This window comes from Triplophysa rosa, linkage group LG2 (assembly GCF_024868665.1).
Source record: "Triplophysa rosa linkage group LG2, Trosa_1v2, whole genome shotgun sequence".
Lineage (NCBI taxonomy): Eukaryota > Metazoa > Chordata > Actinopteri > Cypriniformes > Nemacheilidae > Triplophysa > Triplophysa rosa.
Window position 1 is genome coordinate 21,455,610 of NC_079891.1, and position 22,816 is coordinate 21,478,425.

Genomic DNA, 22,816 nt, shown 5'->3' on the forward strand with positions numbered 1-22,816 from the left:
CGATACTTTTTGTCGGTAGAAAAATGGGACACAGAATTATACAATACAATCACAATGTATCAGGTTGATTTTTTTGACATTTACTTCAATTTACATTACTTAATGTAAACAATGTTTTATTGTTTAATTTTTCAATGTAAAAACATGTTTCAAACAACCTCTGTTTGTAAAAATATATATATTTGAGTCTCAGAGTCACAGTATGACATGTAAATAAATAATTTATTTGTACATATGCTAAAAACTCCTGTAGTGGTGTATATATTTACATCTGCCATATGTTGTGTTGTTTTTGCTGGGGTCAGATGGAAACCATTCACAAATCTGAAAAGTGCTTGCTTAAGCTTAATAATATCTTTGTCAGCGTTCCTACTCCTGCACTTACTCTCCAGGCCTCTAGAGGCCAGCGGTTTCCCTCTGCTGTTCTCATTAGTTATATCCATATCACCTGTACCTTGTTATCTCTAGGGTATTTAAGTTGTTTGTTTTCCCTGCTATTCACTCAGTTATTGGGTCTTGACGGCCAGTCTGACGGTTTACCCTCAGTGCTTCCCTCCATCTTCGGGTATGAGAACTTAGTCATTGTTTATGTTATCATTTATGTTTTCTAGCATGGTTTTCTCCCCTTGTGGAGTTTTTTTTTTATATACCTCAGTCCGAGAAGAACCTTGGTTGGATTATTCTTTCACGAAAGGATTTTTGTTGTTGTTGTTGTTTAAATAAAACCACTTTGCCTGGAGAACTGTCTGGGGTGTTTCGTTTGGGTCCTATTCAACCTTCTGTGGCCTAGCGGCAGATCACCCAGCTACACCGGAGATCAGAGTTCTAGGCCAGCTCGTGACAGAATAGCGCAAAGGGAGAAGACAAGACAGGTTTTAGTAGTGAAACATGAAAAGTAGGGTTAATTCTAAGGGAACGAGGGAGAAACAAACGAAATGAAACTGGGTTAACTTTCCTGGCTATGCGAAAAGGGCCGATGTATTTCTGGGAAAGCTTCTTGGACTCGACTCGGAGGGGCAGATTCTTGGTAGCTAACCAGACTCTTTGGCCGGGTCGGAAGTGAGGGGGCCTCCGGCGGTGGCGATTAGCCTGATTATGATACCTCTGGGAGGTCCGAAGGAGGGTATGCCTGGTCTTCCTCCAGGTTTGCCGACAGCGCTGGATGAAGTGCTGGGCCGATGGAACGCTAACTTGTGCCTCTTCCTCGGGGAATAATGGAGGGGCGTACCCAAACTGGCATTCGAAGGGAGACAGTCCAGTAGCCGAGGACTGGAGGGTGGTGTGAGCATATTCGGCCCAAATGACATAGGTGGCCCAAGTAGTGGGATTATTGGCAGCCATGCATCGCAGGGTGGTTTCCAAATCCTGATTTATCTGCTCCGTCTGACCATTGGATTCTGGATGAAATCCAGATGATAAACTGGCCGTAGCCCCGATGAGTCTGCAGAAAGCTAGGAACTAGGGGAACAAGAACACGAAGCACATCAAACGCGTACAGATACAATGACTGAGCACAGGACAATGAAACATGAGACTTCTTTCAAGCTCCACGAAGCCATTCTCAGCCGACAAGAAGAATTAATGACCAAACACTCTCAGGTCCTCTCTGAGGTAGTGAGCTCTATTCGTCAACTCTCCGAACGCCACCCCAGTACCTCAACAGCCTCCATGCCTCTCCCAAGTGGCAACAGGCCCGCTCCAGTAGCTGAACCTCGACTACCACCACCCAAGCCCTTTGCTGGAGATCCCAATTCCTGCCAAGGATTCCTCACTCAGTGCTCCCTTACGTTCGAGCTCCAACCCTCAAGTTTTCCCACGGACCGCTCCAAGATTGCTTACATAATCACCCTTCTCTCTGACAAGGCGCTCTCCTGGGCCTCTGCAGTGTGGCAGACTAAGGATGCCTGTTGTGAGTCCTACACGGCTTTTGAGGAAGAGTTTAAGCGAGTGTTTGATCATCCAGTCAGCGGTCAGCATGGTTTTCTCCCCTTGTGGAGTTATTTTTTTATATATACCTCAGTCCGAGAAGAACCTTTGTTGGATTATTCTTTCACGAAAGGATTTTTTTGCCTGGAGAACTCTCTAGAGTGTTTCGTTTGGGTCCTATTCAACCTTCTGTGGCCTAGCGGCAGATCACCCAGCTACTACACCAGAGATCCGAGTTCTAGGCCAGCTCCTGACAGAATAACTGAGTCACCAACATGGACCCAGAGACACTCAGTTCCAAGGATCTGTTGGCGGTGATCACTCAACATGAGACTTCTTTCAAGCTCCACGAAGCCATTCTCAGCCGACAAGAAGAATTAATGACTGAACACTCTCAGGTCCTCTCTGAGGTAGTGAGCTCTATTCGTCAACTCTCCGAATGCCACCCCAGTGCCTCTCCCGAGTGGCAACAGGCCCGCTCCAGTAGCTGAACCTCGACTACCACCACCCAAGCCCTTTGCTGGATATCCCAATTCCTGCCAAGGATTCCTCACTCAGTGCTCCCTTACGTTTGAGCTCCAACCCTCAAGTTTTCCCACGGACCGCTCCAAGATTGCTTACATAATCACCCTTCTCTCTGACAAGGCGCTCTCCTGGGACTCTGCAGTGTGGCAGACTAAGGATGCCTGTTGTGAGTCCTACACGGCTTTTGAGGAAGAGTTTAAGCGAGTGTTTGATCATCCAGTCAGCGGTCAGGAAGCTTCCAAGCGCCTGTTCTCTCTCCGTCAAGGTTCCCGCAGTACGGCAGATTTTGCAATCGAGTTTCGAACCATAGCCGCAAGGAGCGGATGGAACGATGAGGCGCTGCGGGCCTGCTTCCAGAGAGGGTTGACTGAGCCTCTTCAAGATGAGTTAACCACCCGAGAACCAGCTAAGGATCTTGAGTCCCTAATAGCTTTGGCCATCAGCCTGGACAATCGTCTGAGAGAACGGAAGGCCAATCGGAGCAAGGATTCTCTGTCCCAAGGATTCCTGAGCAGGGCTGTTTCTCAGGGGTGTGTCCCTCCATCCAATGATTCCCCGGAGGACATGCAGTTGGGTCGCTCTAGACTTTCTCCCACCGAGAGAGATCGACGCATGAGGGAGCGTAGTTGCCTCTATTGCGGTGCTTCTGGCCACTTCCGCTCCACTTGTCCTGAGCTATCGGGAAACATCGGCCCCCACCCAACTATAGGAGGGTTGTGATGGGGAAAATTAGAGCTCCTCCTACTAAAGCTGTAATAGCTGTTCCTACCACACTTTCCTGGGAGGGGCACCAGCATTTGGTCCAGGCTATGATCGATTCTGGAGCCGCAGGTAACTTCCTGGATCTGTCCTGGGCCAAGAAGACCAAGGTGCCCATCCAAATCCTTTCCCACCCCCATTCAGTCACAGCCTTGGATGGCAGACCTCTGGAACCGGGTAAAGTAACAGAGGTCACTCATTCCCTGCGACTTACTGTCCTACAACATCAGCAGGAGGAGACCTTCTTTCTTATTGACTCCCCCGAATACCCTATTATCCTGGGTTACCCTTGGCTGTGCACACATAATCCCCGGATTGACTGGCCCACTGGCACCATTCTTAGCTGGGGTTCCTCTTGCGAAGTAACCTGCCTATGTCAGAGTGCCTCAGTCCCTAGTTTCGAGTCCCAAGAGTCTGTCGACTTGCCTCGAGTCCCCAGTGTCTATCATCGGTTCAAAACAGTATTCAGCAAAACCCGGGCAACCTCCTTACTACCGCACCACACATATGACTGTGCTATTGACCTTCTCCCTGGTTCATGCCCTCCCAGGGGTCGGATCTTCTCTTTGTCTCCCCCTGAGCGCTTGGCTATGGAAGCCTACATTAAGGAGTCCCTGGCAGCCGGTCTCATCCGTGCCTCTACTTCTCCGGCTGGGGCGGGTTTCTTCTTTGTGGAGAAGAGAGATGGGGGTCTTAGACCTTGTATTGATTACCGGGGACTCAATAAGATCACGGTTCGGAATCGATATCCCCTTCCTCTCATGGCCACAGCTTTCGAGCTGCTTCAAGAGGCTTCTATCTTTACTAAGCTGGATCTCCGCAATGCCTACCATCTCGTGCGGATCCGACAANTTGGCAGCGGCATATGGAGCACCTGAGGGCGGTCCTGGGGACGCTGAGGGAGACCGGGCTCACGGCCAACCCGAAGAAGTGTGCGGTTGGGCGGGTGGAGGTCAGGTATCTGGGCTTCCACTTGGGTCATGGGCAGGTGCGTCCCCAAATTAACAAGACGGCAGCGGTTGCGACCTGCCCGAGGCCTAAGACCAAAAAGGAGGTGAGACAGTTTCTGGGGCTGGCGGGATATTACAGGAGGTTTGTGCCCAATTATTCGGAGCTTGCCAGCCCGCTGACTGATCTCACTAAAAAGGAGGCACCAGATCCGGTCCAGTGGACGGAGCGGTGCCAGCAGGCTTTTACCCAAGTTAAGGCTGCCCTGTGCGGCGGGCCGCTCTTACACTCGCCTAATTTTTCTCTTCCTTTTTTTCTGCAGACCGACGCGTCGGACAGAGGGCTGGGAGCTGTCCTGTCCCAGGAGATGGGGGGAGAGGAGCGGCCGGTGCTGTATATTAGCCGCAAGCTCTCAAAGAGGGAGGCTAAGTACAGCACCATCGAGAAAGAGTGTCTGGCGATCAGGTGGGCCGTTCTCACCCTCCGGTATTATCTCCTGGGGCGGGAATTCACCCTCTGGTCGGATCACGCGCCCCTCCAATGGCTCCACCGCATGAAAGATACCAACACGCGGATCACCCGTTGGTATCTGGCTTTACAGCCATTTAAATTTAAGGTGATCCACAGGCCGGGGGCACAGATGGCTGTGGCCGACTTACTCTCCAGGCGAAGGGGGAGGGGGGAGGCTGCAGGCCGGAGGGCTCCCCGGCCTGAGTCGGGCGGTGGGGGTATGTGGCAAGGGGTGTGTGATTTAGCAAGGTCTGCAGCGGGAGAGAAGGCTGAGAGAAGAGTGGTGAGTAAATGGGGTGCGAAGTGCAAATGATGATCAGCTGTCCTCTATTCCAGTGATTGGTGTGGGGATGCATATAAACAGCTCAGAGACAGGAGCCGTGTGTGTGAGAGCCAGCAGAGTCTACCAGAGAGAGAGAGAGAGAGAGACAGAGCCAGTGCCAGTAAGAGGACTGCTTCACGAGAGGATCGTGAGCTCCAGTGGAATACGGAGGCTGGAAACAGAGACGCGCAGCGTCAGCATTAGACTGAGATATAATTTTGTGAATAAACATATCTTTCTCTCCAGTAGACAACCTGACCCCGATCTCTTCCTTCTCACCTACACGAACTTTACTACACCCAGTGTCTATCATCGGTTCAAAACAGTATTCAGCAAAACCCGGGCAACCTCCTTACCACCGCACCGCACATATGACTGTGCTATTGACCTTCTCCCTGGTTCATGCCCTCCCAGGGGTCGGATCTTCTCTTTGTCTCCCCCTGAGCGCTTGGCTATGGAAGCCTACATTAAGGAGTCCCTGGCAGCCGGTCTCATCCGTGCCTCTACTTCTCCGGCTGGGGTGGGTTTCTTCTTTGTGGAGAAGAGAGATGGGGGTCTTAGACCTTGTATTGATTACCGGGGACTCAATAAGATCACGGTTCGGAATCGATATTCCCTTCCTCTCATGGCCACAGCTTTCGAGCTGCTTCAAGAGGCTTCTATCTTTACTAAGCTGGATCTCCGCAATGCCTACCATCTCGTGCGGATCCGACAAAGGGACGAATGGAAGACTGCATTCAACACCCACACAGGCCACTATGAATACCGGGTGATGCCGTTCGGGCTCACCAATGCCCCTGCCATCTTCCAAGCACTGATAAACGACGTTCTCCGGGACATGCTTAATCTATTCGTCTTTGTATACCTTGACGATATCCTTATTTTCTCGAGATCATTGGAGGATCATAAGGGGCAAGTTAGCAGAGTTCTCCAGAGACTCCTCGACAACCATCTCTATGTTAAACCAGAGAAGTGTGAGTTTCATGTCACCAAAGTCCAGTTTCTTGGCTTCATCATCACCCCTGGTCACCTGGAGATGGATCCTAAGAAAGTCGAGGCAGTCCGCAACTGGCCCATACCCACTACTGTTAAAGAGGTTCAACGAGTCATTGGCTTCGCAAACTTCTATAGGAGGTTCATTAAGAATTTCAGCACCGTGGCTGCCCCCTTGACGGCTCTTACCAAGGGAGGAGGAACCAAGATTCACTGGGGTCCAGAAGCAGCAAGGGCCTTCGAGGATCTCAAGTGCCACTTCACTTCTGCTCCCATCCTTCTTATTCCTGACCCTGAAAGATCTTTTGTGGTGGAAGTGGACGCCTCAGAAGTGGGTGTAGGGGCCATTCTGTCACAGAGAGGTCAGGATGGAAAGTTACACCCTTGCGCCTTCATGTCCCGCCGTCTGTCGGACGCCGAGCGCAACTACCATGTCGGGGATCGAGAGTTGCTTGCGGTAAAACTGGCCTTGGAGGAGTGGCGCCACTGGCTTGAGGGAGCTCAGCACCCTTTCCAGGTTCTCACGGACCACAAGAATCTGGAATATCTCCAGCAGGCTAAACGATTAAATCCTCGACAGGCTCGATGGTCCCTGTTTTTTAATCGATTCCAGTTTATCCTGTCTTACAGGCCTGGCACCAAAAATGTCAAGCCAGATGCCTTGTCCCGAGCCTACTCTCCTGAAACTCTAGAGAAGCCTTTGGCCTCGATTGTTCCGAGGTCTAGGATTGTGGCACCCATTCAGTGGGACCTGGAAAAGGTGGTGCGAGGGGCCCTTGCCCGTGAGCCCGATCCGGGCGGTGGTCCTCCAGGAAGCCTGTATGTCCCTCAATCTGTCCGGGCCCGGGTCTTGCAGTGGGGTCATGACTCCCCCTTGACTTGCCATCCAGGAAGTGCTCGAACACTTGACTTCCTCCAGAGGCGCTTTTGGTGGCCCTCCATAAAGAAGGACGTGAAGGTGTATGTGGAGGCTTGCCTGGCGTGCAACCAAGGAAAGTCTACACGTCAGCGACCTCAGGGGTTGCTTCATCCATTACCTGTTCCCCACCGGCCGTGGTCGCACCTTTCACTGGACTTCGTTACGGGGCTCCCACCATCCCAGGGTAACACAGTTATTTTAGTGGTTGTGGATCGGTTCTCTAAGGCTGCCCGGTTCATTCCTCTGCCCAAGCTACCTTCAGCAAAGGAGACAGCCGAGCTCCTCATGAACCATGTATTCAGGATATTTGGTATTCCCCGGGACATCATCTCCGACCGAGGTCCCCAATTCTCATCCCGGTTCTGGAGAGCTTTCTGCAGACTCATCGGGGCTACGGCCAGTTTATCGTCTGGATTTCATCCTGAATCCAATGGTCAGACGGAGCGGATAAATCAGGATTTGGAAACCACCCTGCGATGCATGGCTGCCAATAATCCCACTACTTGGGCCACCTATGTCATTTGGGCCGAATATGCTCACAACACCCTCCAGTCCTCGGCTACTGGACTGTCTCCCTTCGAATGCCAGTTTGGGTACGCCCCTCCATTATTCCCCGAGGAAGAGGCACAAGTTAGCGTTCCATCGGCCCAGCGCTTCATCCAGCGCTGTCGGCAAACCTGGAGGAAGACCAGGCATACCCTCCTTCGGACCTCCCAGAGGTATCGTAATCAGGCTAATCGCCACCGCCGGAGGCCCCCTCACTTCCGACCCGGCCAAAGAGTCTGGTTAGCTACCAAGAATCTGCCCCTCCGAGTCGAGTCCAAGAAGCTTTCCCAGAAATACATCGGCCCTTTTCGCATAGCCAGGAAAGTTAACCCAGTTTCATTTCGTTTGTTTCTCCCTCGTTCCCTTAGAATTAACCCTACTTTTCATGTTTCACTACTAAAACCTGTCTTGTCTTCTCCCTTTGCCCCCCCCACGCAGACCTCCTCCTCCTCCCAGGATCATCAACGGTCAGCCAGCCTACACGGTTCACCGGATACTGGACTCCCGAAGGGTCCAGAACTCCATACAGTATCTGGTGGACTGGGAAGGCTACGGGCCGGAGGAACGCTCCTGGGTTCCAGCCAAAGACATCCTGGACCCTAATTTGATCCGAGAATTTCGCTCCCGAAGGCCAGGAAGTTCTGGAAGGAACTGCAGGAGCCGTTCCTAGAGGAGGGGGTTCTGTCAGCGTTCCTACTCCTGCATTTACTCTCCAGGCCTCTAGAGGCCAGCGGTTTCCCTCTGCTGTTCTCATTAGTTATATCCATATCACCTGTACCTTGTTATCTCTAGGGTATTTAAATTGTTTGTTTTCCCTGCTATTCACTCAGTTATTGGGTCTTGACGGCCAGTCTGACGGTTTACCCTCAGTGCTTCCCTCCATCTTCGGGTATGAGAACTTAGTCATTGTTTATGTTATCATTTATGTTTTCTAGCATGGTTTTCTCCCCTTGTGGAGTTTTTTTTTTATATACCTCAGTCCGAGAAGAACCTTGGTTGGATTATTCTTTCACGAAAGGATTTTTGTTGTTGTTGTTGTTTAAATAAAACCACTTTGCCTGGAGAACTGTCTGGGGTGTTTCGTTTGGGTCCTATTCAACCTTCTGTGGCCTAGCGGCAGATCACCCAGCTACACCGGAGATCCGAGTTCTAGGCCAGCTCGTGACAGAATAGCGCAAAGGGAGAAGACAAGACAGGTTTTAGTAGTGAAACATGAAAAGTAGGGTTAATTCTAAGGGAACGAGGGAGAAACAAACGAAATGAAACTGGGTTAACTTTCCTGGCTATGCGAAAAGGGCCGATGTATTTCTGGGAAAGCTTCTTGGACTCGACTCGGAGGGGCAGATTCTTGGTAGCTAACCTACCAAGTTGGTTTTCTCCCCTTGTGGAGTTATTTTTTTTATATACCTCAGTCCGAGAAGAACCTTTTTCAAAGGATTATTCAACCTTCTGTGGCCTAGCGGCAGATCACCCAGCTACTACACCGGAGATCTGAGTTCTAGGCCAGCTCGTGACAATCTTTGTGTGGTTAGATCAAGGTATTTTATTAAAATATTTAAAAGAGAAAACATTACTAACGTTATTTTTACACATCATCATTGGGGTCTCCAGGAGCACAAACATAAAACCTATAAACAAGGGTTAAAGAGAGTAACAGTTTAACGTGTGTGTGTGTGTGTGTGTGCGCAAATGCGTGTGTGTGTGTGTGTGTGTGCTTGCACGTTTAACGCTAAAGGTTTTAGATTTCCTATGTGTATTTTTTCTGCTGTTCTTTATACAATCTTTTAGAGTGTGTTGGTGTGTGTAGGGGGGACCCAGGGGAGCTTTGAAATGTTATAGATTGCTCTGACCCAATTTTTACCTGCATAATTGCAGGAATATGTCATTTTTAGAGTGGTATTTATCACAGGTGTGCTGTGTGAGAGCTCGTGCCCGAAGGCTTTTTATTCTACTGCTCCCCTAAATTTGCGCTCAACACACAATCCACTTTCTGCCTCAATATATCACTGCCTATTTATATTTACTGGCAAACAGGAAGTTCCCAAGCTTCAGTGTTTTGACTGCCAGTATCACAATACAGGGCATCTCACTGAAGACCCAGGAGGTTTTTCTGTAGGACAGAGAGAAATAAGGGTATATATGATCCTTTCCCAATGTGTGTGTGTGTCAAGAAACTTTTTGAAGACATTTATGAGGTGGTTTAACTTGTAAATAAGTGTCATTGAGGTCAGATTGTTGAACTTTAAATGTAATGATATACAGAATTTTTGAAGACGGTAAAGTATTGAATATTAGTTATGTTGTATGTAATGAAACTGTTTATGTCAGCAAACAATCTGTCATCGAACATTAAAGTGCATGTATATATTGTGTTTATGAAAATTATGGTTTATTTGGATTATAAAAATTGCAATATGTATTCTGTAGTATAATAGTTTTCTGTTTTTTAAGTGTTTATTTCTTGTTACCACTATCTGTACTAATATGTGTTTACTGTAGCATCTTTGCAACAATGCAAAATTGTGAAAAGCACTATAAAAATACATTTGAATTGAATTATATTAAACATTATGCATTAATACTAAAATTTTCAGCTCCCACCAACATACATAATTATGATTCTTTGATGAGTTCAAAATGTTAGTTAAATAGCATTTGTATGTATCAGCATGCTTTTCACTTTTAATGCTCTTGTACAGTACAACACACATAAAGAATGGTGAATTTATAGCATGAACATCACATGAATGACATAAAAATGAAAAATGTTTCCCTGCTCTGATGTGCAAATTCTTCTTCCATAATCTATGCTTTGAAATAATCAAGGAAGAAAATTCACCTGATGAAGGCAACACACTCTAACTGGCATTACCTCTCGCTAGTTAATTGAGCAATCAGTATGATAATTCCATACAAAATGCTGCCTAGTTCTTAGTTTTAAAATATCTTCACAATAGTGTTAAATTAAAATGGGAGCACACCTGAGTTTAATGCGCTTAGACTCATCTCTCTGGTCCTTTCTTCAGAAGAAAAGGCCGGACGTAAACTCCCTCAATGTTTAATTATTCCAAACGCGCCTCTGGGAAAGTCTCAAGGGTTTTAATTAAGTCTGAATTAAAGTTATGTAAATTGCATGTGAAAGCAGCTAGTTTCTTTTCCTCTTTTCAAACATAAATTCTTTTAGATAATTTTCCTGGAATGGGGTAAAAGAGACAAGCATGTGCTCATGTCAACCAGCCTGTGAGTGGTTCTCTGTGTTATTGGCTATTTTTCTCTTCACCTCTGACACTTTTATTCATTGTCTTTGTCTGTTTCTTTCTTATTATTTTTTATTTTCTGTTTCTGTAGCATTGCATTGCGTTAGCAGCTTAAAGGTCATGGGTTTGATTCCCAGTGAACACATACGGAAAAAAGCACCTGCCAAATGCAGAAAAGTAAAAGTAGTTTTCCTCGACTGTACTGTATATACTTAAACTATATATATATTTTATATATAACAGCAGAAACACTTATATAAACCCTGGCAGCATAAGGTGCCAATCACACAGAACGCATTTTTCATGTTTGAATACGTGAGACGTCAAGTGCTATAGGCACGACGGGGCAAAACGTGAAGTGCATGGCGTGCATAAACGGCGCAAAACGCTCACTGCTAGTAGAAAACAGTTTAAAAAAGGCACCTCTCACTGCAAAAAATGCATTCTGTGTGATCCGGGCCTAAGAAAGCCATGTTTACATGAGATTGTTAAATAGTCAAAGCATAAATAGACCTACAGTATAGTCTCAAGACACATTTACGTCTGTATAGATGTTTACATGCTCAGTGAAATTGGTGTAATTGGCAAATATCTACATGCTCAAACCAACCTTTTACATAATAAAATAATACAGTTTAAGCTGTTAGAATGTCATGTTGTCAGGTTATTATTAAGCATAAGATTGCTCATGTAAAAGCGCTCACTGTGTCTCACACATCTAATTAAGTTTGATAGCTCACATCTGTGTTTATATTTGTGGATGATACAGCAAGACTTCCTGTCAGGTGCTTATGGGTCTAATGCTGATGTACAAAACAACGAAATATGACAAGAGTGAATCTCCCTCAGGTCTGCGTTGTTTTCTGTGTAACTCAAAAAATGTATACACGAATGCAAAGAATTAAAGTAGGCAGCTGCTCTGCATAATAAAAAGATAATTGAGCTTCACCTTTCTTTACTGTTTTATATGCAAGAACACACACATTCACACAGTTAATCTAATAACAATCCCTGTGGTTTACAAAAATGACAATGATGTCAAACGAACGATTCTTTCTCTCCTCAGGTTTGAAACAGATCCACGCTCTCACCATTCAAGGCAACTACGAGATGCGCATAGATCTGGAGGACTTTGAGAACAGCACCGCGTTTGCGCAATATGCCGTGTTCGGAGTTGGATTGTTCTCCGTTGATCCAGAAGATGACGGTTACCCCCTGACCGTCGCTGAATACACTGGAACTGCAGGTATACACGCACACATATTAAACACATACTACACTCTTAAAAATAAAGGTGCTTCAAAGGGTCTTCACAGCGATGCCATGGAAGAACCATTTTTGGTGCCACAAAGAACCATTCAGTCAAAGGTGCTTTAAAGAACTATCTCTTTCTTACCTTTTTATAATCTGAAAATGTTAAAGGTTCTTTATGGAACCAAAAGGTTTTTCTATGGCATAGAAAAACCTTTTGAAGCACCTTTTTTTAAAGAGTGTACAGCACAACCCCTGTAACTGTAATAACTGTGGGTCACTGTCAGCATTATTGTACGATTAGTTTGCCTCCGTGTGTTTAATATTCAAGTTTAACTTTGAAGGACCCGGTATGCAAATCAGTTGACAAGATTAAATCTCTGTCACCAGTAATAAGTGTTTATTAGGGTAGATAATTGGTCCATTTCAGCGTTTGTTGGCATAGACAGAGTAATTAAAGGACTTAATGCACTCATTTAGTCACACGCTAACACAATATACAGAATAGGTTCATTTGAAACTATGGGATTTGAAACCTTCTTTAAACCCTGAAGCAAGCAAAGTTTTAGTGTTTAAAGTTGATGTTGATGTTGACGTAAACGTTGTGATGAAAAACGCTGTTGTGGCCGAGAGTGATGGTGTATTTGTACAATATTTGCTTTTAATGCGCCCTCATTAGATTAGATTAGATTAAATTGTCAAAGGTGTTTGTACAAAAGGAGCAAAACACTAAACTTTTAAGGTATTTATTGAACAAATATTATTTGGCAAGAAGGCTAACTAAAGAGTATCAGGGAATGGCCTATGGGTTTTATTTAAATATCCAAAAACAAAATGCATAAAAAACTCACTGGAAATAAAGCATATATTGACTACCATTTTATCTCTTATTAAGATTTGTTGATCCTCTTGTGTGGTAATATTTTTAGTCCTTCTCCTTAATATAGGGACTTTACACATGTTCTGTGTCATTTTTTGCTCATTTTTTTTCAAAGCTGAGCTCCAGTTTGAACTCCAAGCACACCAATGGCACATGCATACAAGTTTCTAATGCATAGTTAATCAAATGTTTCATTAAAAGGTGAAAATGTCAATTGTTCAAAGTTGGACATCACTTTTGGCAACTACTCTATATAGACCGTTTCATCGGACACGTGCACCTGGACTGCATTTAACTTCCGGTGTTTGTTTATCGGTTTGGCTAGTCTAATAATGTAACTGTTTATATTTCATTTAATTTATGTTAATGATCATTTATATGAATTAATATTAAAATATTGTATAATAATTGCCTTAAATAAGTGATTTGTTGAATTTTTTATTTTTTTATTTTATTAAATAAACAATTTCTTCAATGGGTCATCTAGTTTTGTCGCATTTAAAGAAACCGCATGGGACATTGACATCTCGCAGTTGAGCTTGGTATCGCAGGCTAAATTCACAGTAATGGAGAGGTAAGTTTAGCCAAGTAACGGTTCTTCTCGGTTTCTTTTGCTTGTTATCAGAAATAATCTACAGGCACTCTATTATTTGTGAATGTGCATCGGAAGTTAAGGGCAGTCCTCGAACGTGTGCATGCGCATTGATGTTTGTTTATGTTGTTGCTTTGAAACTGTCTACATGAAATATATTTCAGATGTATTTTTAAGATTTTAGGTACAGGCACTATTTTTCTTCTATTTTTAATTTCTTCAAATTTGCATAAGACAAACGCTTGCTGTCAGTACGTCTTCAAATATGAGTAAAAATTAAGAGTTTGGTTCCAAAATGAGATAACTCTGATTTAAAAAAAATTCAAAAATCATGTTTTTTATTCTGTTTTATTGTATTAGTTAGCTGTATGTTTTTAGTTATTATGGCTTAAATAAAAACAAACTGCAGTTTGATTGATACAATTGGAATGCATAATAAAAAAACATGATTTTAGATTTTAGAGTTATCTCATTTTGGAACCAAACTCTTCAAATTCAATTTAACTTGTTGATATTGTTTCATTTAAAATGCTGAAATTATAACAAAAAAATTGGGGGAGTAGTTACTGGTCTCAGGCATCTGGACCCCTCAGTATCACATTTCCTCCTCAAAATAACCCCCCCCACACACACACACACACACATATGTACAGGAGACCAAAAGCCTCCAAATCAATTACTACCATTGACTGAAATGTCAAGAACATAGACAACTGCATCTCCGCCGAGCAGATTGAAAACCTCCTCCGAGCTTGTAACAAACATTGGAGATTAAAGAGATAAACAGAAATCATGCATTCTGTGTTTGAACCCGAGGACAGGTGGTACGGTAAGGAGAAACAGAGGATATGGAGAGACATAAAACACACCATTAAAAGAGTGTGAAGTAGAGGTGAGAGAGCCCCTGTCTTTACAGCAGGTATATTCAGATGAATTGGATCGTGTCCGGAGCATTTCTGTCAGTAAAGCAGGTGGTCTCGGCTGGGCAGCATCTTGGTGCCCTTGAGCTGCTGGCTTTCCTGCATGCTCTCTGACAGTTCTTCCCTAATCACAGCGCCGAGATTATTATTGTGATTATTTGCATCGGAGCTTGACAGGCATCTCCTTTGGACCTGCTTGGTGAGGCCTAATGCATGTCAAAATCCGACAGCGTCAAGGTGACTCCACGTTCGCTCAAGCATGTGAGCACAACCAGCACAGAGCCGCACATACACACGCAGACCAGCGCTTCGTTACAGCGACTTTTTTTATGCAGCATGCACATTTGGCTCAGCTTTTTCTGACATGGTGTTACCACATCACAACCTAAGGGTTTGCAAGATGGTAATATCCCCTTGACAAATGAATAGTGATTCCCAAGAGCAGGTGAGCGAATCGGGGGTTTGCAAGGACATGAGTTGATATAAAGCTCCTAATGCAGAAATGTCAAGACTGCAATACAAGTATCTTTTCTGTAGGCTCTATGTGACCCTAGTGTGACTAATGGCTTATTTCCATAGCTGTAGACGAAATCTGTCAAGCTTGAAAGACGCGTGTTTCCGGGAGAGAAATTCAGCGCTGGTGTGCGGTCTAGGATCAGTTCTCGCTTTATTGTCTTTGACGTTAGTGAGAAAACCTGACTGTGAATCAGAAGACCGCAGATGTTCAAGGGCATGTTAGAGGAGAGGAATGGATGCTTATTGCTTTGGAACTGTGTATGAGATCTTTTTCGTTTAGACTGGATGAAAGCAGTGGGTTTTAAACAGGACTATAGAATGGCCGAGAGCTTTAGCACCTCTGCATTATACCATCTGACATTTACTTCTATTGTACTCAACCCAATACAGATCGCTCTCACTTTCTTCTTTTGTCCCTGCCTCTCTCGCCCTCTCTCTCAGTGCACTAGCTCTTTTTAGAAAAAATCTCTTTACTTTTTGACAAAAATAATTTAGGGCGCATCAGACACGTCACCACTTTAGCATCAAGTTTTGTTGAGACTCAAAGTCTGTTTGGTTTGGTGTCAACAGAACATTGCTTGTTTACGTGAACAAGGACTTTTCATATGATCTACAACAGTTCTCAAACTGGGGGCCATGGATGGATCCAGGCGGGCACAGTTTTTGTGGCATAAATATAGAAATGTATCATACATTTTGTGCAATCAAACATCAGAAAAATTAAACCACCAACCAAACAATTTGATGTTAATGCTTTGTATAGTAAATATGCATAAGATTTTTGAATTTAGTCTTTATTTGAAGGGCCACAAGGGAATGCACCCTACACAAAGGGGGGCATTACAACAAAAAAGTTTGAGAACCACTGATCTTACAATATACAGTACAGCCACAGAAAATTTGAGTTTTGCCGTTAATCAGCATTTCTGCATGTTTTAATTCAATTCAATTCAATTTTATTTATATAGCACTTTTCACAATGTGCATTGTTCCAAAGCAGCTTTACAGGAGCAAATAAGAAAAACACAGAAAGGTAAAACACAGCACAGTGCATGGTGTTTATAGACCAAGCAAGATCATTATAATAAATAATATCTAATAAATAAATGAATAAATAAATAAATGCAGTCATATAAATAAATAAATGTTTTATAGCCATTCTAGTCCAGTTTCTGTTGGATTTCAAGAGAAACAAACCTCAGGAGTGACAAAGTCACCCAACAGTAATGTGAAAGACGCATACATTTTTTTTTAATTCAGAAAAATTATGATATATTAATTTGAACGAATCCTAAAATACATGTGAAGACATTAATATTGTGTTGTTTAAACATGATTATGAACTATGAGTTTTCTCTGCGGTATTCAAGATCTGCAAACATCTCATCTTTTTTGTCCTGTTTCAATTTTCTGCCAATAAAAAAAAACAATACTTTCATTTGGAATTTGGGTGAAATGCTGTCACTTGTTAACAGAATAAAACAAAAAATAATTTTACTTAAACACGTACCTATAAAAAATACATTAGAAAAACTCAAAATAATTTTGGAGTGCTCTCTTATTTTCACCGCAGCTTAATAAAAATAGAACATTTTTTATTTTTTACATATTTTCATTTTTTACTGCACATTTGCGTACGTTTGTGTGAGACAGCTTGATGTGGATTATCAGAAATACAAATTCACCACAGTGTAAGTGTAAGGCATTCTTTCTTTTAAGTGCTGAAATAGATACAGTCTCAATGGAAGTTAGCATGAGGATGAGAGCGAGGAGAAATCTAGGAGAAGTACAGAGAACCAAATAGGTTTTTTCTTGTCATGTCAGTGTACGCTATTGGTAACGCTACAGGCATAAATCACACTGAAATGAGATAAAATGCTGAAATTGCTCTTGTCATTTGTCTGAGCCATGGAGATGAGGCGGGTTTGCTGGAAACTATCTGCACATCGGTGTCTGTGGTCGTTTGTATTCATTGGTGTGTGTTTGTGTGTGAAATGGCTTTCTGTGTTTCGGAGCACTTATTAAGAATACTGCACGTCAGCTGGGTTTCAACTTCTATAATTCCCCTTTTCTGCTCTTTTCCCTCTTCTTTTGTGTATATGTGTGTGTTTGCCTAGGTGATTCTTTGCTAAAGCACAACGGAATGAAGTTCACCACAAAGGACCGAGACAACGATCATTCAGAGAACAACTGTGCCTCGTTCTATCACGGCGCCTGGTGGTACCGCAACTGCCACACCTCCAACCTGAACGGTCAATACCTGCGTGGACAGCACACCTCGTACGCCGACGGCATCGAGTGGTCGTCCTGGACCGGATGGCAGTACTCGCTGAAATTCACCGAAATGAAAATCCGACCAACGCGTGAAGAGAGAGAGAGCAAGTAAACAGCGCCGCTACTATGTGAAGAAGTACAAAAATACATGTTTAAAAGACCTTAATATGGAACAATATTGAAAACAGCAAGGATGGTCGTTGTTGTTCATCTGAAAGAAAGCTCGTGTTGATTGCTTAGCACTTTCGTTGTCTGTTTTGTTTATTCATTTTTTGTTTATTCATTTGGCGGTAAACTCACGCTGTTGTGTGGCTGCTGTAAGCCCTCCATGTGACAATCTTTAATCATATGACCCTGAAGTTTTCTGGAAACACACCCCAGCACTGACTCAGCTGTTTTGACAACAACCACAGTGAATCAACCGTACCATTATCTAGGTAATTCATAAATGGCAAAGACATGGTGGAACGTTTCCTAACGTCAGTAAAGGGCTTTATATTATTTTCATACACACACCATTTATCCTTTAAATGTATTTAATATGTTAAACTCACCCCACAGACATCTGGTAGATGCAGCTGATGCCTGCATTTTCTGTACATCTGCAAAACATATTTTTTGGATTGCTATCTAGTAGATGTCTGTAAGATGTTTCTGATTTCGAATGGATGTAAAACTGCTCTTTCTAAGACGTTTAGCAGATGTATTCCAGACCTCCAGATCTTTAGCAGACGTCTTACAGACGTACCTGTGCCACTTGGGACACAACCCAAAATCTGTTTTTGAAATAGAAGGCTAGTTTAAATATGAAATATGAGGAGATTGCAGGAAACAAGCATAAAATGAGAGAGAGAGAGAGAGCAAGAAGTAGAGGAGAGTGAAGAGGTTTCTGAGGGAGTTTGTCTCTGTAAGCGGAGCTCATCTGTCTGATAGGGCATTAACAAGCACATTGGCCACTTTGTCTGATCGCCATTGCCAAGTGATCATCATCCAGGCTCTTCATCTCACACATACACAGAAGGAGGCCGGCAACACAGGCAGAGATATAAGAAAAATGCGATGCCGTCCCCACGTCGCCAGAGTGCGTTTCTGACAGTTTAGTGGAGCTGGAGTGTTCTTGGGGATCTTTTATCGCCTTGACGTACTTGCTGATTGAGTGTTTACTTACCAAACGTTCCCTCAAAGACACTCGTACATACGTACAGTAGGGAATGTGTTATTTGCCCTTTGGACGGAGGGCGCGCGCATACGTTGTTGATTTAAATGAGCTGCCCAACTCACCCAGAATTCACTTTTAAAGGGGGGATGCAATGGTGTTTCATGCATTCTGACTTCTTTACAATGTTAAACATGCTGGCTTCTCATCCTTAACATGGTCAACTTGTCAAAAAACACTCCCCCAGCATTTGTATAGGTTTCAGAAAGTTTTTTTCGAACTTGAAAATACGTTTCATAACAACTTTTCTTAGTCCCTTAGTGAAAGTGAAGTGAAAGTGAAGTGAAAGTGACCTATTAGTCAGATATGGTGACCCATACCCGAAATGTGACCTCTGCATTTAACCCATCCAGAGAGTAGTGAACACACACACAGCAAGTGGTGAACACACGTACACCAGAAGCAGTGGGCAGCTATCACTGCAGCGCCCGGGGAGCAAGTGGGGGTAAGGTGCCTTGCTCAAGGGCACCTCAGTCGTTACCCGCCGGCCCTGGGAATCGAACCCGCAACCTTCTGGTCACGAGACTCTCTAACCATTAGGCCACGACTGCCCACTGGACAATTATTATTGCCCCCTTATTGGACAATTCTACCAGAAAAGCATGCCCACGTGTCAACCAAGGAGAGCAAGAGAAGGAACACGTCACTTTCACTTGTGTGCAGGAGAGAGCACTACGTTCGTGAAGTTCAGCTGTGTTTGTTTGTTCACTGCCTTTGGGTGATGGATGTTATATAAACGGTGGATATAATGCTGGATTTGGAGATCGTTTAACACTGATAGATGGAGCGGTAGACGCACGCGGTAACATTCCCCCAACCCCCCCCCCAGGCATCGTATGTTTTTGGAAATAATCATACAGCTGTATCGTCTTTTATAAATGTGATCAAACTAAAGTTTCTACTGATATTTGAAGGGTACAATACTATTCTGTAAGTAATCAAGATTAACATGAGATATGCAGAAAGTGTCGGAGTTACGGCCACTTTAAGTGTAAACACAGACACGTGTATCAGTTTGCTCACTGCCTCCGGGTCACTTTCCAAAGGTCAGACGTCTCAGACCTGAATATTGTGCTTTTCCTCAAGTATTGCTCTGCTCCCCTCACTTACATCACTCACTTTCTCTTTGTACTTCTCATCTTCTTCTCATTTGTTCTACCTCCGCTCTCTCTCTCCTGGAGTTTGTTTTCTTTGGTTCCCCATGGAAGTCGAAAAGGTCAGCGTGTCCTTTAATACAATTACGCTGCTCATTGTTCTCACGTCTTTGCTCTTTTCTGACTCGTTCCTTTTCTCTCCTCTGTTCTTCTCTTATTCATCCCCCTGTAAACTGAATTATTCCCCATTTTTGATAAAGGTCCATTTTCATAATGATGACAGTTTCTTAAATTGTGTAATGGAGAAATGTACACTGTTACTGTAACACGATTAACACACTAACAAATGTGTTTATTTGATTTGATTTTTGGTTCAGCGTTCATGTTGACTTGTGAATGAACTGCAAGTTTGAACACTGATTCCTTCATCTTTTAATTGAAGATTTTCATGAGCAGTTTTTGGCGTTTCCTTTATAAATGTACCAAGAGCTTTAAGATATGTGTAGAATTTCATGTACAGTGTGTGTTTTAGAGACGTTTAGCGCATGTGAAATGTTTTCTTACGGGAAATTGACAAAAGTACACAAATGAATCGATGTGAGACGTACAGGTGAAATCCATTGATAATGCTAGAATGTATCCACTGTCACATGGCTGGGATCTAAAGAGCTGTTGTGTCTGCCAGGAGCGATGCTAAAGAACATTTAAAGCTATGAGCACAAATAATGAGCACATTACTAGAGAAGGTATACGGCAATATGACAGTAAAAGCAACATTAGAGGATGCCGCCGAGAAACTTAAATGGACACTTGAAGACAGAGAGAGCTCTCGATCCCCACACCATCTCTTTCTGTCTCTGGAGTCCCATCTGACCATATTGCTTAAACTACAAAGTCGCCTCTGTCACTCTGTGTCTCTGTTCAGTCCTTCGCCTTCTCTTTTGCACTTTTTCCCTCGTCTCATTCTCTCAACTGTGATTTCTTTCTCTCTTCCTGTGGAATTACTCGGCAATCATTCGCTTTTCTTTGTCATCGTTTGCTTCAGAGTTAACCATGCCTGCCTGTTCAGCTGTCAATAACATTTCTTCAGTCGGTTGCCGTAGCAACCATCCTCTGAACAAAAGCTAGCAGACTGAAGAATGAAGGGAAAAGATGTTAAATGATGTAACAATGTCAGGAAATTGAGAAAGGACAAAAGACCAGAAGAAACCAGGAGTGCACATTATAACAGGAAAGATTATTTGTAATTGAGTGAGTGAGCGAGTGAGTGATTGAGTGAATGAAGCAAAAAAAATAAGTGTAAAGAAGAAAAGTTAATTGTTATTTCTGTTATTGGATCTTCATATTGTGTGCGTATTAAAAAAGTCAATAAATAACATTGAAATAAATGGATTTCTGCAATGGCACTGCATGGATTTTGAGATACATCTTCTGTGCGTGTCTTTTCTGTATCTTTGTGTTGTTTTTGTCTTTTTTTACAAATGAGTCTTTGATTGCATGAACAAATACTAAGTTAAGATCTCATTTTAATGATACATCAGTGATAACTGAGCGCTCCAGAAGGTGAGTCAGATGGTAATTCAGTATTTGCCAAGACAGACTATGTGAGTTTACAGAGTGTATTAATACATTAATACATTAAAAGAACCAGTTAAAGTGACAGTTCACCCAAAAATAAAATTTCTGTCATCATTTACTCACCCTCATGTCATTTCAAACCTGTATGTCTTTCTTTCCTCCACCGAACACAAAAGAAGAAATGAGAGAAAATTTGAGAAATGTTGTTAACTGGCACCCACTCTCTTGCATCGATATGATTTTAATGGTTGACTAACGATTAACAAAGTTCGGGAGAAGCCGATTGGTTCACAATCAGCAATCATAGACTCTACCCTATCAGCTCAAGTGAACCAGCACATAAGTAGACAAAGATTCTTACCTGAAGCCATCTCTAAAGGATTACACATCCCACCACCTCCCCAGCTCCTCCACTTGAGCTCTTGTTGATAGCAGGACTCCGGGGGTGAGTTCTGGGTTCGGCCGTTTCCAAGCTTGGTGCAGTCGCTCCTATTGGGGGGCGGGAGCGTTCCGGGTTCGGATGGAACCGGCGAGCTCAGAATCCGCTCCCCGGACAGCACACCAAACACGCATACTTTTTACCCCTGCTATCTTCATCATCTGCTCAGGCGAACTCGTGAAATTTGTTCGGTTACCAACATTCTTCAGAACATCTTCTTTTGTGTTCTGTGGACAGAGCCGTTTCTTGCTATATGCGGACAATGCGGCTGCATAGGGCCCCGCAGCCACCAGGGGGCCCCCAAACTGCAAGTTCAGCCTCATATTTTATTATATTTTGGAGAATTAAAAGTACCTGTCTTTATTTGCATGTATTGCATGCATTCATTATGCATTCATTTGCAAAGCATGTAAGTGTTCATAGGGTAAAATCATGTCAAAATCACCTTTGGGCTGGGCTGTCACGTGGTAAGTGACGTCTGCCGACAGGTCTGACGGGATGATTGACAGCCGCCCACCTTCCACTGAAGTGATGAGAATAACGGTAGACACTAATTACAATGTCATCGAAACGTACTTATGCGTCTGGTGCAGAGAAACGCAAAAAGAAGAAAACCGATGAAGAAAAACGATCACAGGATAAAGGTAAGGCATTTGATGTGGGTGGAGGGGTCACATAATGCCAACTTTTGAACAAGTTAGTTTGCTACTTTTGTCATGCTGGCTAGCTCAGCTAGCCTCAGATAAATGTGAGCTACCTCAGCTAACGGGCTATGATTGTTTGTTTGTATGTAAATAAAGTCAGCTTTATCCAGAGTTTGCTTTACAAAAAGGCTCAAATAAATGTGTCACAAGCATAGACCTCTGTGCTACTATTTTATAAATAAAACCAATTATTATCAGACTGATTATTGTTACTTTTAGTAGTAGTAGTAGTAGTAGCAGTATAGCAGTGGATTATTCATATAGCACTATGAATTTTAAATGTGCTATGAAATATTATCCAATTCTTTGCTCTATTGTATTTATTTTTTATTGATTGTGCAATAACATGGATGCTGGTCCATTATATACTTATTTATTTAAGTAAGCTTAGTTATTTATTTTTTACTGTTTTGGAATGGTGAGTTAAAGCTTTTTTATGTTATGCCACCTCAAAGTTTACATTAAACATTTTTCAAGAACACACTGTATCTGTTGCATTTATTAATGTACTCTAGCCTGCTTTCCTCTTCAAATGTAACAGACTGCTGCATCGTCACAGAATATATAAAAAAGTTAGGAATCTCTACCTCAGAGTTTGAAAAAATAGGGGCCCCCAAATAATATCTCGCATAGGGCCCCCAAACAGC

The 22,816-nt window shown here is 43.3% G+C and overlaps 1 protein-coding gene across 2 annotated transcripts in view; it reads left to right on the forward strand.

Annotated features, from left to right (window-relative positions):
* fibcd1b (fibrinogen C domain containing 1b) overlaps positions 1-22,462 on the forward strand; it is a 111,136-nt gene extending 88,674 nt beyond the window's left edge. Inside the window, exons 7-8 of one of the 2 annotated variants that reach the window (XM_057354047.1) lie at positions 11,772-11,951; positions 16,982-22,462. In XM_057354047.1, the coding sequence (XP_057210030.1) occupies positions 11,772-11,951; positions 16,982-17,250 (449 nt within the window). In that variant the 3' untranslated portion in view covers positions 17,251-22,462. The remainder of the gene's footprint in view (positions 1-11,771; positions 11,952-16,981) is intronic. The other variant, XM_057354056.1, reaches the window with a different exon arrangement.
* Positions 22,463-22,816: the final 354 nt, after the last annotated feature.